General features: G+C 39.4%; 1 protein-coding gene across 1 annotated transcript in view; it reads left to right on the top strand.

Moving 5' to 3' along the window:
• The window catches only part of LOC122731797 (steroid transmembrane transporter SLC22A24-like), a 49183-nt gene that overhangs the window by 19376 nt on the left and 12825 nt on the right, over positions 1–16982 (top strand). Inside the window, exons 5-6 of the mRNA XM_043972071.1 lie at positions 12783–12900; positions 15241–15356. Of these exons, the coding sequence (XP_043828006.1) occupies positions 12783–12900; positions 15241–15356 (234 nt within the window). The remainder of the gene's footprint in view (positions 1–12782; positions 12901–15240; positions 15357–16982) is intronic.

Raw genomic sequence — 16982 nt, 5'->3', positions numbered from 1 at the left:
GGGTGATGTGAAATATCTCCTTAGAAAAATAGCTGACCTGAAAAATAGTTGCAGGAGAGATAATTTGAAAATTATTGGACTACCTGAAAACCACGATCAAGGAAAGAGCTTAGATATCATCTTCCAAGAGATTGTCAGGGAAAGTTGCCCTGATATTCTAAAAACAGAAGGTAAAATAGAAATTGAAAGAATCCACCAATCACCTCCATAAAGAGATCCCAAAATGAAAACTTCCAGCAATATTATAGACAAATTCTAGAGCTCCCAGGTCAAGGAGAAAATATTGCAAGCAACTGGAAAGAAATAATTCAAGTACTGTGGAGCTACAGTCAGTATAACCAAGATCTAGCAGATTCGATATTAAAGGACCAGAGAACATGGAATATGATATTCCAGAGGGCAAAGGAACTGGGATTACAACCAAGATTCACCTACCCAGAAAAACTGAGCATAATCTTTCAAGGGGGAAATGGGACTTCAATGAAAAAAAGGACTTTCAGGCATGTGTGATGAAAAGACCTGAACTGAATAAAAAATTTGACTTTCAAATACAAGACCCTAGGGAAGCATAAAAAGGTAAACAGGAAAAAGAAATCATGAGGGATGTTAAAATGTTAAACTGTTTACATTCCTACATGGGAAGATGATCCATCTAACTCATAAGAACTTTCTCAGTATTAGGGCAGCTGAAAGGAATATACTTGGACAGAGGGCACAAGTGTGAATTGAATATGAAAGGATGATACCTGTAAAGCATCTATTTTTTGTTTATCCTTTTTTGTGGGGGGAAGGCAGGATGGGGTGGCTTATGTCTGGGGTCAGATTTGGGCTCAGGGCCTCCTGGGTCCAGGGCTAGTGCTTTGCCCTCTGTGTCACCTAGCTGCATTACCATGATGACATCTTTAAAATAAAATTAAGGGGAGAGAGGAATGCACTAGAAGAAAGGGAAAGGGAGAGGTGGAAAGAGGGCAAAGTAGCTCACATAAAAGAAACAAGAAAAAGCTTGTGGAGTGGAGGGAAAGATGGGGAAGGAGCAGGGGAGTTAGTGAGCCTTACTCTCATCAGAATTGGCTCAAAATGGAATAACACACACTCAAGAGGGTATAGTAATATATCGTGCCCTGCAGGAAAGTGGGAGGGGAAGGGAATAAGGGGGGAGAGGTGAAAGAAGGGAGGGCAGATTGGGGGAGGGACAATAAAAAGCAAAACACTTTTGAGGAGAGAAAGGGTGAAAGAAGATAGAGTAAATATCAAGGGGAAGAAAAAGGATGGAGGGTAATACAGTTAACAATAGTAACTGTGGGGACAGCTAGGTGGTGCAGTGGATAGAGCACTGGCCCTGGAGTCAGGAATACCTGAGTTCAAATCCGGCCTCAGACACTTAACACTTACTAGCTGTGTGACCTTGGGCAAGTCACTTAACCCCAATTGCCTCACTAAAAAAAAAGAAAAAAAACAATAGTAACTGTGAAAGATGAGCAGGATGCTATCAGAAGGATTAATGAAAAATGCACTACATCAACAGAGAAAGAAATGATGGTATCTGAATACGGATTGAAGTATAACTTTTTAGTTCTTTTTAAAGTTATTTTGTGTATTTTCTTGCACAGCCTAAGGTAGAAATGCTTTGCATGACTACACATGTATAACTTATATTGAATTGCTTGATTCTTAGAGAGGGGTGGGGAGGGAGGGAGGAAGAGAATTTGGAACACAAAGTTTTTGAAAAATGATATGAAAATTTGTTTTTACATGTAACTTGGGGAAAATTCTAAACAAATAAATTAATATTTAAAAAGTAAATAAAACCAATGTATCCAAGATTAGAGAAAAGGCATAAAATTGGAGAAAATATTTTATAGATAGTTTTTCAAATTAAGGTTTTATATCTCAAATACGTAGAGAAACTTGTCAAATTTATAAGAAGTCATTCCTTAATTTATAAATGTTTAAAGTATATGAACAGGGGCAGCTAGGTGGCGCAGTGGACAGAGCACCAGCCCGGGAGTCAGGAGTACCTGAGTTCAAATCCGGCCTCAGACATTTAACACTTACTAGCTGTGTGACCCTGGGCAAGTCACTTAACCCCAATTGCCTCACTAAAAATTAAAATTAAAATTAAAAAATAAAGTATATGAACAGGCAATTTTTAGATAAAGAAATAAAAACTAAACATAGTCATAAAAATGCTTCATGTCGTTACTAATTAGAAAAATGTAAATTAAAACAATTTTGAGGTATAATCTCACACTTATCAAATTGGCTAAAATAATAGAATGGGAAAATGACAAATGTTGGAGGCCATATGGAAAGATTGGGACACTAATACACTGCTGGTGGAACTGTGAACTAATACAACCATTTTGAAAATCAATCTGAAATTATGACCAAAGAGTTCTAAAACTGTGTATAGCCTTTGACCCAGCAATACCACTATCAGTTCTGTTTCCCAAAATGATCAGGGGGAAAGGAAAAGAACCTATATGTTCTAAAATATTTATAGCAGGGGCAGCTAGGTGGCGCAGCAGATAGAGCACTGGCCCTGGAATCAGGAGTACCTGAGTTCAAATCTGGCCTCAGACACTTAACACTTACTAGCTGTGTGACCCTGGGCAAGTCACTTAACCCCAATTGCCTCACTAAAAAATAATAAAAAAAAATAAAAAATATTTACAGCAGCTCTTTCTGGTGGCAAAGAATTGGAAATTGAGAAGATGCAGATCAATGGTGGAATGGCAAGATGTAGTATATGATTATGATGAAATATTACTATGTTGTAAGAAATTATGAGCTTGTTGATTCAAGAAAAAACATGAAAAGATTTGGATGAAATAATGAAGAGTGAAATGGGCAGAAATAAGAGAATGCTATATACAGGAACAGCAATATTATACAAAGAACAAGTAATTGACTAAGTTATTGTGAGTATTATAAATACTGAAATCAACCACAAAGGACCAATGAAAGAAGATGATATACCTACAGAGAAATGAATGATAAATGGAAGTATGCATAGTGTGGTATTACATTTTTGTGTGTGTACACATGTCAAATGATGGCCTTCTCTAATGCAGGATGGAAAGGGAGGGAGGGCAAAAGTGTGGAACTAAAAATGTAACCAAAAATCAATTTAAGTTAAATTTTTAAAAGGAAGTAAGGACTTGGTTTCAAGAAGAAGTTTTATTTTATTTTATTTTAGACTTTTATTTTCCAAATTACATGTAAAAGCAAATTTTGACATCAACTTTTTAAAAAAAAACCAACTTTGTGTTCCAATTTCTCTTCCTCCCTCCCCTCCCACTCCCACCTCAAGAACTCAAACAATTCAACATAAGTTATACATGAGTAGTCATGGAAAACAACTCTACATTATCTAGGTTGTGAGAGAAAACAGATAAAAACAAAACTTCAGATTAAGGAATTGTCCAAAAAAAAGTGTTTCAGTCTGTTTTCAGATACCATCAGTTCTTTCTCTGTAGATGGACTGCAATTTTCATAAGTTCTTCAGAGTTATATTAAATCATTGCATTGCTGAAAATAACCACGTGCTTCCCAGTAGATCATCTTATGTTAATGTTGTTGTTTTGTATACAGTACATTTCTCTCTGCTTCAGTTCATGTGGGTCTTTCCAGGTTTTTCTGATAGCATCCTGTTCATCATAATTTTTATATAGTACCTTGAATTTGAGAGAGAATTTTCTTCACAATAGTCTAGCAGAGTAGGTACCATACATTTTGACATTGTAGTCAATCATCATACCTATTTCCCTCCTCATAGAGAAATTTTAAAAAATATTTTCGTTTAAAATTTATTTATTTTAATAGTATTTTATTTTCCCCAAATATATATAGAAACAATTTTTAATGTGCATAGTTTTTTAAGTTTTGAGTTCCAAATTCTATCCTTCCCTCTTTTCCCTTCCCCATCCCTGAGATGGTAAGCAATCTGATATAGGTTACATATGTTCGATCATGTAAAACATTTCCATATTAGTCATTTTTTGCAAGAAGACAAGAAAGAGAGGAAGAAGAGAAAAGGGAGGGAGCAAGGAAGGAAGGAAGGAAGGATGAATAGATGGACAGACATAAGTTCTCTCTCTGGAGGGACATAGCATTTTTAACCTAAAGACCTTTGAGATTGTTGTGGATCATTGCATTGCTGTGATTCACAGTTCTTCATTGTAGAATATTGTTGTTGGTGTGTATAAAGTTCTCCTGGTTCTGTTCACTTCACTTTGAATCAGTTCATGTAAGTCTTTCCAGATTTTTCTAAAATCATCCTACTTGTCATTTCTGATGGCACAATAATATTCCATGACAAAAAGCATATACCACAACTTGATCTGTCATTCCCCATTTGATGGACATCCCCTCAATTTCCAATTATTTGCCACCAGAAAAAGAGCTGTTATAAATATTTTTGTACACATATGGTTTTTTCCCTTTTTTTTGATCTCTTTGTGATACAGACTTAGCAGTGGTACTGATGGATCAAAGGATATGCACAGTTTGATTGCCCTTTGGGCATAATTCCAAAGTGCTCTACAAAATGGTTGGATTAGTTCACAACTCCACCAACAATGAATTAGCATCCTGCTTTCCCCAAATTCCCTCCAAAATTTATAATTTTCCTTTTTGTCATATTAGCCAATCAGATAGGTGATAGGTGGTTCCTCAGAGTTGGTTTAATTTGGATTTCTCTAATCAATAGTTTTAGAGTATTTTATATGACCATAGATACTTTTGTTTTCTTCATCTGAAAACTTCCTGTTCACATTCTTTGACCATTTATCAATTGGGGAATGACTTGTATTCTTATATTTTTACCTCAGTTCTCTATATACTTGGGAACTAAAGTCTTTATCAGAGATTCTTGCTGTAAAAAAATGTTGCTAGTTTTTTGCTTTGCTTCTAATTTTGGTTGCATTAGTTATGTTTGTGCAAAACCTTTTTGATTTTATGTAATAAAAATTAGGGGGGAGCAGCTAGGTGGCTCAGTGGATAGAGCACTGGCCCTGGAGTCAGGAGGACCTAAGTTCAAATCCAGCCTCAGATACTTGACACTTACTAGCTGTGTGACCTTGGGCAAGTCACTTAACCCTCATTGCCCAACCAAAAAAACAAAAACAAACAAAAAAATTAGGCATTTTACATTTTGGGATGCTCTCTATATCTTGTTTGGTTCCAAATTCTTCTCTTATCTATAGATTTGGCTGGTAAACTATTCCAAGCTCTCCTAATTTGTTCATGGTATTAACATTTATGTGTAAATCATGTACCCATTTGTATGGGTGATTTTGGTCTATACCTAGTTTCTGCCATGTTTTCCAGTTTTCCTATGAGTTTTTGTCAAATAATGAATTTTTGTCCAAAAATCTTGGATCTTTTTTTATCAAACACTAGTGTTTATCAAGCCCTCAATTACTATGGTCATTTACTACAGTGCATTTTGTACCTAGTCTAGTCCACTGATCCACCATTTTATTTCTTGGTCAGTACCAGATTGTTTTGATAATCACTACTTAATAATACAATTTGAGATCTGCTATGGCTAGGTCACCTTCCTTCACATTTTTTTCATTGATTTCTTCAGGAAAAATATTATTTACTCAAAACTATTGAAAATATATTCCATTTGTACTTTGGACACTATTAGAAAATAAATATTCATGATCATAGCAGTGGTGGCAGGCAGGCAGTGAGAGGGGAAAGAAGATTCTTTTATTTAATGAATGGAGAAAACAAAGGGTGAGAGCAAATAATTTGAGGGATGAAGGAGTGTAAAGAGAGCTAGGGCAATCAGAGGAACATGGAATTCAGGTCTTGTCTCCATTTTCTTTTCTTTTTTAAATAAGGTTGGTGGAGGCCTTTTATTTTTAGTACCATAATTATTTCCCCCTTCCTAACCCAGAATCGTTACATGCCTTGTAACCATCAATTGATCAATAAGCTTTTACTATAGGTTCCTCATACATACGCATGTATATATATGTATGTATGTGTGTGTGTTTTATATATATATATTTGTATATGTGTATTGTGAGAGGATTCAATTTTGCCACTCTCTGGCTCTTTCCTGAGTCTCCCACTACATTCAAAAATCCTACAGGTATATGTTGCTTTCATTATCTTTGTTCCATTCCTCCCCTTCCTCTTGTCAATCCTGTGCCCCCCCTTTGAGGGAGTTTAGAAGCTCCTGTGTCTAGTAAACAGTCATAATACGTGTCCCCTACTTTGAGGGTCACATTGAGTAAACTATTCCTCTAAGTCGGGACGTTATGCTGTCCCAATACTGAGGTTCATTACTCTGGGGAGGTTTTGTAAGAGCTATGAGAGGTTTAGTAATTTCACCAAAAGAGGGTATCCATTGTCTACAGTACCCAGCTGCTCCCAGAATGGCTCTTAATTGCTTCTTAGTAGAGGGGGCAGAAAGTTGTTGAATGGCCTGGACTCGCAGCGAGTTCCAGCAGCCAGAATAAATCCTAAATATTCCACATGGTATTAAAAGGTATTTCAATTGCAGGCATAAAATTTCTACTTATATTAAACGTATTTTCCCAAAGATTCTCACTTATACTATTATACAAAAAACTTTTTGCTGCCTGAATGAGGAAAAAACCAATAATGTTATGAAGGACCAATATTAAATATGGTCCTTAACTGTGAAATTACAGTGTTTGGATTTTTCTCAAAACTAGGGATGATTGATTTCCATGCGCTCAAGTCACTTGGTTTAAAGGGGCTATAGTATTAGGAAATTCCCTGTGAGTTATCCAAACAGGACCACCCCCAAGGTGCTAGGCACAGTGCTAGGTTAGGGACACAAATACAAAAATTAACAGGTCCTGCTCTCAAGTTGTTAATACTATCAGAGCAAATAACAGGTACATATGTAAGCATATATAAAATCTATATAAAAGGTGGTCCTGCCGCGCACTGAAACTATCCGTATAACCCTGAGTAAGTCATACCTCTCAGGGCTCTAGGTAACCTTCCAAGACAAAATTGCAGTGGTAGATGGATTTTCACTTCCTAGGAGTTCCCTATTCCAGGGAAATCATAGGGCCAGTCCTTATCTCTATCTTTCAGAGACTTAATTACAGAAAGGGAGCATTTTTGGAGTCAGAAGATCTAGGTTAGAACCCTATGTGTCCCTAACATGCCACCTGCCTCCAGGCACCTTGGCCTCCCCACTCTCTGTGTCAGAAGGGTTCCTTACATGCAGCTGGGCCAATACCTCACCCAGTACTTCTAGGGTGACAGATGAAGAAGAGTTATTGAAGAAATGCTGTGCCTCAAATGTTGGGAACATCCCCTTTTACACAATTGAAGAAGAGATCAATGAACTCTTTGGCAAAAGTGGTGACATAAAGGAAATCACCATAGGCATGTATAAAGTGCTAAAAACAGCATGTGAGGGGCAGCTAGGTGGTGCAGTGAATAGAGCACCGGCCCTGGAGTCAGGAGTACCTGAGTTCAAATCTGGCCTCAGACACTAAACACTTACTGGCTGTGTGACCCTGGGCAAGTCACTTAACCCCAATTGCCTCTCTCAAAAACAAAAACAAAAACAAAACAGCATGTGGATTCTGGTTTGTTGAATATTTCTGGAAAGCAGATGCCAAAAGTCCCATAGAGTACTTTAATGGAATTCACCAGGAGAATAAAATCATCTGCACAGATGGGGATACAGGTTCCAAAGAGGGCAGACAACACAGAAAGGGAAGATCAGAGACCAGGTACAAGATGAAGATCAAGAAGATTATGATGCTGGGAGAGGAGGCTATGGGGAAATATGCAAAATCAATGAGTGATGAAAGCCTTATCTTAAAAAAAAAATGTTGGCCCATTAACAGATCTTGCAAAAAGCAGCACTGAAGTTCTGACAACAGTTTATAACAGGCTCTCATTTATTTCTCTGCCTCTGTAGAAGAATTAAAACTGAAACTTCAACTTGGCTTTCCACTATGAAAATTATTCGTCAGAAACTGAGGGAGTGACTTTGGGCCTAGTGTTGGAGCCTTGAGATTCTGTTCACTTGTCAGGAGGACTTCCAATTACCTGAGAAAGAATTAGTAACTGGGCAGATCTATTAAGAGATATTGACCCAGGGGGCAGAGCCAAGATGGCAGAGGAAAGACATGAAATGCACAGAGCTCCTGATACAATTACCCCAAAAACAGCGATAAAAGGACCCCTGGAGCAGAAAAACCCACAAAAATATAGGCTGAAGATATTTTCCAGCTATAGATAGATTAAAGGGGTCCAAGCTGGGCTACCAGTAAAGTCCAACCCCATGATCACACTGACAGAGACCCCAGGCACACCGCACTGGAGGAATTTACCCCAGAACCTCTGAATCTGCTGCAGCAACAGTGTCTTCTGGAACTGAGCTGGTGGTCAGGTGAGAGGGCTGAACAGCTGGCCAGGGGTGGGGGGGGGAGGGGGGGAAGGCAGGGAACTGCAGGGGTATCAGCAGGAACTAGGGAGGAATTCAGATGTCCCACCTCAGCAGGGAACCAGGAAGAAATCCTGAGTGGCAGGAGGCCCAGGTGGAAGAGGGGTGCAGGCTCCTTGAAGCTAAGAACCACCACAGTGCTCTGCTGGCTGGTTAACTAGCAAGTTGGCTTGAGGTTATCTTCAGACCAGAGAACAGGCCAGGAGAGAGGAAAAACCTGCCCCCTCTCAAACCAAAACACCTGGGACCCTCTGAAGCTGAGAAGAGTAGTCTAGCCAAGAAGCAGGGCCCCTAGTGGGGAGTTTAAAGTCAAATAAAAGATGAGCAAGCAAAGGAAGTTCAGAACTATGGAAAGTTTCTTCAGCAACAAGGAAGATCAAGGTGCACCCTCTGAAGAGGAAAACAAACTCAGGGCCCCTACATTCAAAGCTTCCAAGAAAAATATGAACTGGTCTCAGGCCATGGAAACTCTCAAAAGGGACTTTGAAGAGAAAGTAGGAGAGATAGAAGGAAGATGTAGAGAGAGGGAGGAAAGAATGGAAAGAGAAATGAGAGCGATGCAGGAGAGTCATGAGAAAAAAGTCAACAGTTTGAAAAGTCAAATGGAAAAGGAGATAGAAAAGCAGTCTGATGAAAATAATTGCCTAAGAGAAACCAAGACATGGTAAAGCAAATCCAATTGAATGAAAAAATTGAGGGCAATGTGAAATATCTCCTTGGAAAAACAGCTGACCTGGAAAATAAATCCAGGAGAGATAATTTGAAAATCATTGGACTACCTGAAAACCATGACCAAAACAAGAGCTTAGACACCATCCTCCAAAAGAATGTCAGGGAAAATTGCCCTGATATTCTAGAAGCAGAAGCTAAAATAGAAATTGAAAGAATCCACCAATCACCTCCTGAAAGAGATCCCAATAGGAAAATCTCCAGGAATATTATAGCCAAATTCCAGAACTCCCAGGTTAAGGAGAAAATATTACAAGCTGCTAGAAAAAAAGGAATTCAAATACTGTAGAGCTCCAATAAGGATAAAGCAAGATCTAGCAGCATCTACATTAAAGGACTGGAGGGCATGGAATGTGATATTCCAGAGGGCAAAGGAACTGGGATTATAGTCAAAAATCATGTACCCAGCAAAACTGCTTGTAATCTTTCAGAGGAAAAAATGGGACTTCAATGAAAAAGAGGACTTTCAAGCATTTGTGATGAAAAGACCTGAACTGAATAGAAAATTTGACTTTCAAATACAAGACCCTGGAGAATCATAAAAAGATAAACAGGGAAAAGAAATCATGAGGGACATTAAAGGGTTAAACTGTTTACAGTCATACATGAGAAAATAATACTTCCAACTCATAAGAACTTTTTCAGTAAGGAATACACAGAGGACACAGGTCTGAACTGAATATGAAAGGATGGTATTTGTAAAGTATTTATTTTTTGTGTATCCTTGTTCTTTGTGGAGCAAACTGGGTGGGTTGTCTAATGTCTGGGGCTGAATTTAGGCTCCGGGCCTCCTGGGCCCAGTGCTGGTGCTTTGTCCACTGTGCCACCTAGCTAACCCATGATGGCATCTTTAAAATAGGGTTGAGGGGTAGGAGGAATAGACTGGGGGAGGGGGAAGCGGAGAGGTGGACTGGGGAGAGGTAGCTCACATGAAACAAGAAAAAGGCTTATGGAGGGGAGGGGAAGAGGGGGAAGGAGTGGGGAAGTGAGTGAACCTCACTATCATCAGAATTGGCTCAAAGAGGGAATAACATACATACTCAAGTGGGTATAGTAATATATTTTTGCCCTAAGGGAAAGTGGGAGGGGAAGGAGATGGTAGGGGGGGAGAGAAGAGCGGAAGGAAGAAAGGGCAGATTAGGGGAGCAAGCAGTAAAAAGCAAAGCACTTTTGAGGAAGGTGAAGATGTTCTGCATAACAGCACATGTATGACATATATTGAATTGCTTGATTTCATAGGGAGAGTTGAGGAGGAAGGGAGGGAGGAAGAAAAATTTAGAAAACAGAATTAGCTCAAAGACCTTAACTTCATCAGAATGGGCTCAAGGAGAGAATAACACACACACACACACACACACACACACACACACACACAATTGGGAAGAGTAATCTATTTAACCATACAGGAAAGTAGGAGGGGAAGAGGATAAGGAGGGAAGGGTGAATGAAGGGAGGGTAGAATGGGGGAGGGGCAGTCAGTAGCAAAACACTTTTGAGGAGGAATAGGGCAAAATAAGATAGACAATAGAGTAAATATCATTGGAAGGGAATGGGATGGAGGGAAATAGGATGATTGACTACAATGTCAAAACGTATGGTACCTACTCTGCTGGGCTATTGTGAAGAAAATTCTCTGTCAAGTTCAAGGTACTATATAAAAGTTATGAGGAACAGAATGCTATCAGAAAAACCTGGAAAGACCCACATGAACTGAAGCAGAGAGAAATGTACTGTATACAAAATAACAGCATTAGTGTAAGATGATCTACTGGGAAGCACATGGTTATTTTCAGCAATGCAATGATCCAATATAACTCTGAAGAACTTATGAAAATTGCAGTCCATCTACAGAGAAAGAACTGATGGTATCTGAAAACAGACTGAAACACTTTTTTTTGGACAATTCCTTAATCTGAAGTTTTGTTTTTATCTGTTTCCACTCACAACCTAGATAAGGCAGAATTGTTTTCCATGACTACTCATGTATAACTTATGTTGAATTGTTTGAGTTCTTGAGGTGGGAGTGGGAGGGGAGGGAGGAAGAGAAATTAGAACACAAAGGTTGTTTTTTTTAATTGATGTCAAAATTTGCTTTTACATGTAATTTGGAAGATAAAATTCTAAAAAAAAAAAGAGCCAACTTCAAGTTTGGCTCTATAATAATGACAAATTATGAGAAATGTTAAAGATGAAAAGATTCTGTTGATAATTAAAATAGTTCCAACCTGAAAAAAAGAGATGTTGACCCAATATAGCACAACTTCCCTCAAAGCAAGATTAGACAAGTCTTATTGTATGACTGTCACTCTTCATGACTCAGGACTTGAAATTATCATTTACAAAAACAGTGCTAATAAAATTTGTATGAAAGGGATTGAATGATCTGTGCACTGTTATCACCATTCTATTAAATAGAATAGTTTTATTTCTAAGTTTTTTAAAGTTATCTCTTGTTTCCAATGGAAATTCTAAATTTTATCCAAAAATTCTTAAAATGGTTCAGCCTCAGCCCTCAGAATATCCTAGGGAGAGTACTCTGCTCTGACGCTCTTGATGGATGGTCTAGAAAGAAATTTGTATTTATGACGTTAATGAGACTTACTAAACACATATTAAATGTTTCCAATAAAGACCATAGAGATGAAATATTAGATAAATTCAGGAGGTATTTGTTTTAACCATGAAATTGTGACAAGTCAAGGCTAGACCTGTCTTATTTATTTATTTGCTTATTTTTTTGTTTGATCTTTTACTAGCATGATAAGGGAATAGAGATGATTTAAAGGAAAACCTGAAAATCAAGAAAACAAAACATTTCTAATAAAAGAGATCAGTTAAGCTTCCCTTAGAATGAATGGAAGGGGCAGCTAGATGGCGCAGTGGTTAAAGCACCGGCCCTGGATTCAGGAGTACCTGAGTTCAAATCCGGCCTCAGACACTTAACACTTACTAGCTGTGTGACCTTGGGCAAGTCACTTAACCCCCATTGCCCCGCCAAAAAATAAATAAATAAATAAATAAATAGAATGAATGGAAATGTCTCTTTCCTGGGCAGTGATTCAAGATGTATTCAAATGATACAATTCTTCCATCTTTATTTGCATTGCTGATAACAATAATGGAATTGTTCACCTGATGTAATTACTCCAATGGGACAGAGGAAGATAAGGAGATTTGCTCCCACTTAGAGTTTCAAGGATCAGAAAGGGTGATTTAAATGCTGTCTGTCTATCTCTCTATTGACAATTTTAGAAATTCTTCTTGGTATGTCTATTTGATTATCTATTGCAGAGAACAGATTTGAGCCAAAACCAAAAACCTGTCCTGACTCCTTTAAACCATTTGGATCAAAGGGGAATAATTAGGAAGGGCTACAGTTGATCAGTAACTCTGTCCATCTTGTCAGAACTCTGTGGCATAGGATTATTGGGAATAAAAACATTTACAGTTTCTTTTGTATGTTAAATAACACAAAGTAATTACTTGTATAATTTTTTTAAAAATAACCCCAGCTCTACTACACACAAGAAATGGATTTTTTTCAACAAGAAGAAAATGGAGAATTAACTATATCTGTCATGAACCATTTAATTAGGTGGTTGCCAGAGTCTCCTAGATGGCTGATTGTCCACAACAAATACAATGATGCCTTAAAGGTGCTCAGAAAAGTTTCAAAAATCAATGGAGTAAAGGAGCAGAGCGTGACTGCGGAGGTGAGAGGGGAAGGAGGAGTCAGGGCTGGGATGTGGGAATTGGTGGGTTTTGAAGTCAATCCCAATAGCCAGAGGCCTACCAAGAGGAAAGTCCAACCTCTGATGATGTTTCTCCACGTCTTGGTGGGCAAGGGAACAGGTAAGGGACAGAGGTGGCTTCTTCAATACATACTGGACAAGAATAGGGACTCAATGATTGAGGGTCCCTGGAGGCCACAGTAAACTTGCTTTCTTGAAGAAATGAATCTTTGAGGCGACAGAGCTGTGTCAGAGAGAGAAATCAGAGTGGAGAAAGAGGTGCTTGAAATATGGGAAGGTGTGAAGATCTCCTTGTGTGGTGGGGGGTTCTCTCTCTCCTTTTCCCTGGTTTAAGAAGGCCCTTTCAGCCATCTGCTCTTCTCCTCTCTTCTCTTAAATGCCATTCTCCATGCCCCTTCCTGTCTGCTCTTTCTGCTTTCTTTCTCCTCTTTTCTTGCTTGCTCAGTGGCTTAACCCTAGCCCTGCCAGTCCATAAGGAGATAATGTAAAATGGTCAATAAGAATTAAATAATAAAGATTAAATGAGATTATACTTGTAAAGCACTTAGCACAGTGCTTGCCACATTGTAGGTGCTTACTAATTGCTTATCTCTTATGCCCTTCCTCCTTTTGGCCTCATAGCAGCCCTGGCTTAAACTACCAAGGATCACCTACTCACATGTGACAAATTTAGAAAGAGTCCTAATGAAATTTGTATGAAATGAGTTTGATGCTTTGTGCTCTAGTAAATTACAGGAACACAAGGTATGCACAGAAGCCAACCCCTGTAGGCAATATGGATAGAACACTAGATTTTTCAGTTAGGAGATATAAGCTTCAATCCTTCCCCAACCACATTCTGACTGGGTCATAATGGGCAAGTCACTTAATTTTTCAGGCTTCAGGTTTCTCATCTATATAGAGCACCTAAGGGTATTTCCTTAGGAAATTCCCTGTGTTACCCAAACAGGACCACCCAATTGCATTTTCAATTTCTATGGGACCAAATTCACATAGCAACTGAAAGAAAACTGCCCTCTGTCCAAGATAAAGCCTCAGCTTTCTGTCCTACTGCACCAAGGAGGGGAAAATATTACAGAAGCATGGCATTCTCTCTGGTGAGCTACATCCTCTCAGAATCATAAGTCAGGAGCCTCCACTGGTAGGGTCACCTTTATTGTTCAGCCAATGAATATAAGCCAAAGGAAAGCATTTAATGAAATAGAAAAATTTAAAAGTATCCGTATTTTCCCCACAAAACTGGGGAAAACCTTCAACAACTGTAATATACAGCATCAATATATAGAGTGGACATGCCTAGGGAACATAAAATCATACATTAATAAATCCCCATATAAGGGTTTCTATAGGTCACCTAGTCCAGGTCTTCATTTTACAAATGAGGAAATTGAGGTCTAAAGAGTTTTGAAGTGACTTGCACAAGTTCTAACTAATATAAAGGGGGATATGAACTCATATATTCTAACTCCAGAGTCAGCATTCTTTCTGCTGCTCCATATGCATGGAGAGGCATACAAGTAGGGAATGTGTGTGATCAGGACCTTGGAGAGGCACACAAGGAGGGAATGTGTGTGATCAGGACATATCCAGGGATCATATAATCATAGAGCTGAAACATGAAGGGACCTCAGCTGCTTCCTAGCTGAACTCCCTCATTTTACAAATAAGAAAACCTGGCCACAAGGAGAATAAAGAACTTTCTTAGGCCATACAAGGAGTACCAATGGCAAGATTTGAACCTAGGTTTCTGACTCCAGGCCAGTGCTAAAGCTGATATTTTTTCCTCTATTGATTTTTAGCTTTATGATGCATACATGTTAGAGGTGACTAAGTTCTGAAGAACATTTAACCATCTCATTCAGATAGTGCCTATGATACATTTCCATTAATGCTTTCTTAAAATGCACTGATGTTCCAAGGAGGGCTACATTTATTTCTAAGCTATATGACAATAGTTCCATGGAGAAGCACCCACAGGGGATATATGGGACCAAGGTATGTACACCTCATCCTGTAGTGACAGGCCTGGGCACAGCTTGGTGTCTCTGCTGATCTTGCATGGCCTGAGGCTTCTCAATGGTACTATGGGCATAGGCATAGCTCCACTGGGCATGTTATAGAGCTTTTCATTGGAGTAAGAAAAGGCTTAATGAGGCTTTGGGGGACATAGCCAATGAGCTCTCATTTGGTCCCAGTCCCTGCCTAGAATCTCCTACTGACCCAATCCTTCCTTCTCCTTCCTTTTGTTCTTCCACACTCCAACCCCAAGGCTGACTCTATCCTTGGCTCTTCTCCCTAAAGGCTTTGAGATCCACCATGGGGAAGGAGGTGGATGCAGCACCGAGCAGTTACACCATATTGGATTTGGTTCGATTCCCCATCCTCTGTAAAAGGACCCTCTGTGTGTCCTTTAAAAGGTAGGTTCCCTATGATGTATGAGAAATGTTGAAGCCTACAGGCACTCCCAAAAGAATCCTTCAGGTAGACACAGTAACTAGGCAGCAGAAAAGGACTGGCTGAGCCGCAATCTTTTAACTATGATTCACAGAATAATAGCATCTTAAGACTTAGGTGCACAGTGGATAGAGTGCCAGCCCTGGAATCAGAAAGACTCATCTTCCTGGGTTCAAATATAGCTTCAGATACTTACTAGCTGTGTGACCCTGAACAAGTCACTTAACTCTGTTTGCCTCAGTTTCCTCATTTGTAAATGAGCTGGAGAAGGAAGGGCAAACCACCAGTATCTTTGCCAAGAAAACCCCCAATGACATGATAAAGAGTCAGATACAACTGAAAGAACTCAACAACAACGAGTTGGGAAAACCTTCAGAGGTCATCTAATTTAACTTGAATTTAAGGAATTCAATCACCAGTATTCCTCACCTTAGCTCCATTAACTCATTTTTTTTAGTGAGGCAATTGGGGTTAAGTGACTTGCCCAGGGTCACACAGCTAGTAAGTGTTAAGTGTCTGAGGTCGGATTTGAACTCAGGTCCTCCTGACTCCAGGGCCGGTGCTCTATCCACTGCGCCACCTAGCTGCCCCCACCCCGTTAACTCTTATCCAGCTTCTGCTTCTAGTGAGAGAGAACCTGTCTCTTGGCATAGGTCATTCTACCTTCAGACAGCTCTAAGTATTATGAGGTTATCCTTTACAATCTACCTCTCTGCAACTTCCACCAATGGCTCCTAGTTCTGCCTCTGGAGCCGTGCAGAGCAGATGTTTGCTCTCTTCCATGTGTCAGTCCTGCAGGTCCCTGAAGGCAGCGCTCATGTCCCCCCTCCCCAAGTCTTCTCTTCTCCAAATGAAACATCCCCACTGCCTCCAGGTGATCTTCAAGTGCCAGAGCAGGATGTCCTTCAGCATCCTGGCTCCCCTCCTCGGGGCACTCATCCTAGGCCTATTTCAGAGGAGAAAACCCAGGCCAAGAAGAGCCCCCAGCACTTTCTTAAGTGATCATGGAGATCTATCTCTAGGAATCCGACAATGATCATTGTGCTTCCATGGATTCTTTAATCCCAAAGTCATTGTCAAGTTCTTTCTCATCTTGTGTATTTTCGTCCTCCATGTTCTTCCATAAATCTGGATGGAGTGATAAAGGTGATAATGATAACTAGCATTTTTATGAGACCTGAAGGTTTGCAAAGCACTTTCCCCACATGCTCTTCACAATAGCCCTTTGAGATAAGTGCTATGATTATCCCATTTTACAGAGTATGAAACTGTGGTAGACTGAAAAAAAAAGTGACTTGCCCAGAGTCACATAACCAGTAAGTATTTGAGGCTGGATTTGAACTCAGGGCTTCCTGACTACAGGTCTTGCTCTCTCCCCACTGTGCCACCCAATTGTCATTCTTTTTCTGGGGCTCTTCACATTTCCTAAGTATCAGTGCAGCATTTGGGCAGTCCAGTTATTTATCCTTCACTCTCCCTACATGCCAGGTCCAATCATAAATCATTCTGATGATACTTTTCATGCCACTAAAAAAGAACAACTCAGATTCATCCCATAGAGCTTGTCCTATATGAAGGCTGGAGAATAT

This window comes from Dromiciops gliroides, chromosome 6 (genome assembly GCF_019393635.1).
Source record: "Dromiciops gliroides isolate mDroGli1 chromosome 6, mDroGli1.pri, whole genome shotgun sequence".
NCBI classification, from domain to species: domain Eukaryota; kingdom Metazoa; phylum Chordata; class Mammalia; order Microbiotheria; family Microbiotheriidae; genus Dromiciops; species Dromiciops gliroides.
The sequence above is the reverse complement of the archived record's forward strand: the minus strand, read 5'-3'. Positions and strand labels throughout refer to the sequence as shown.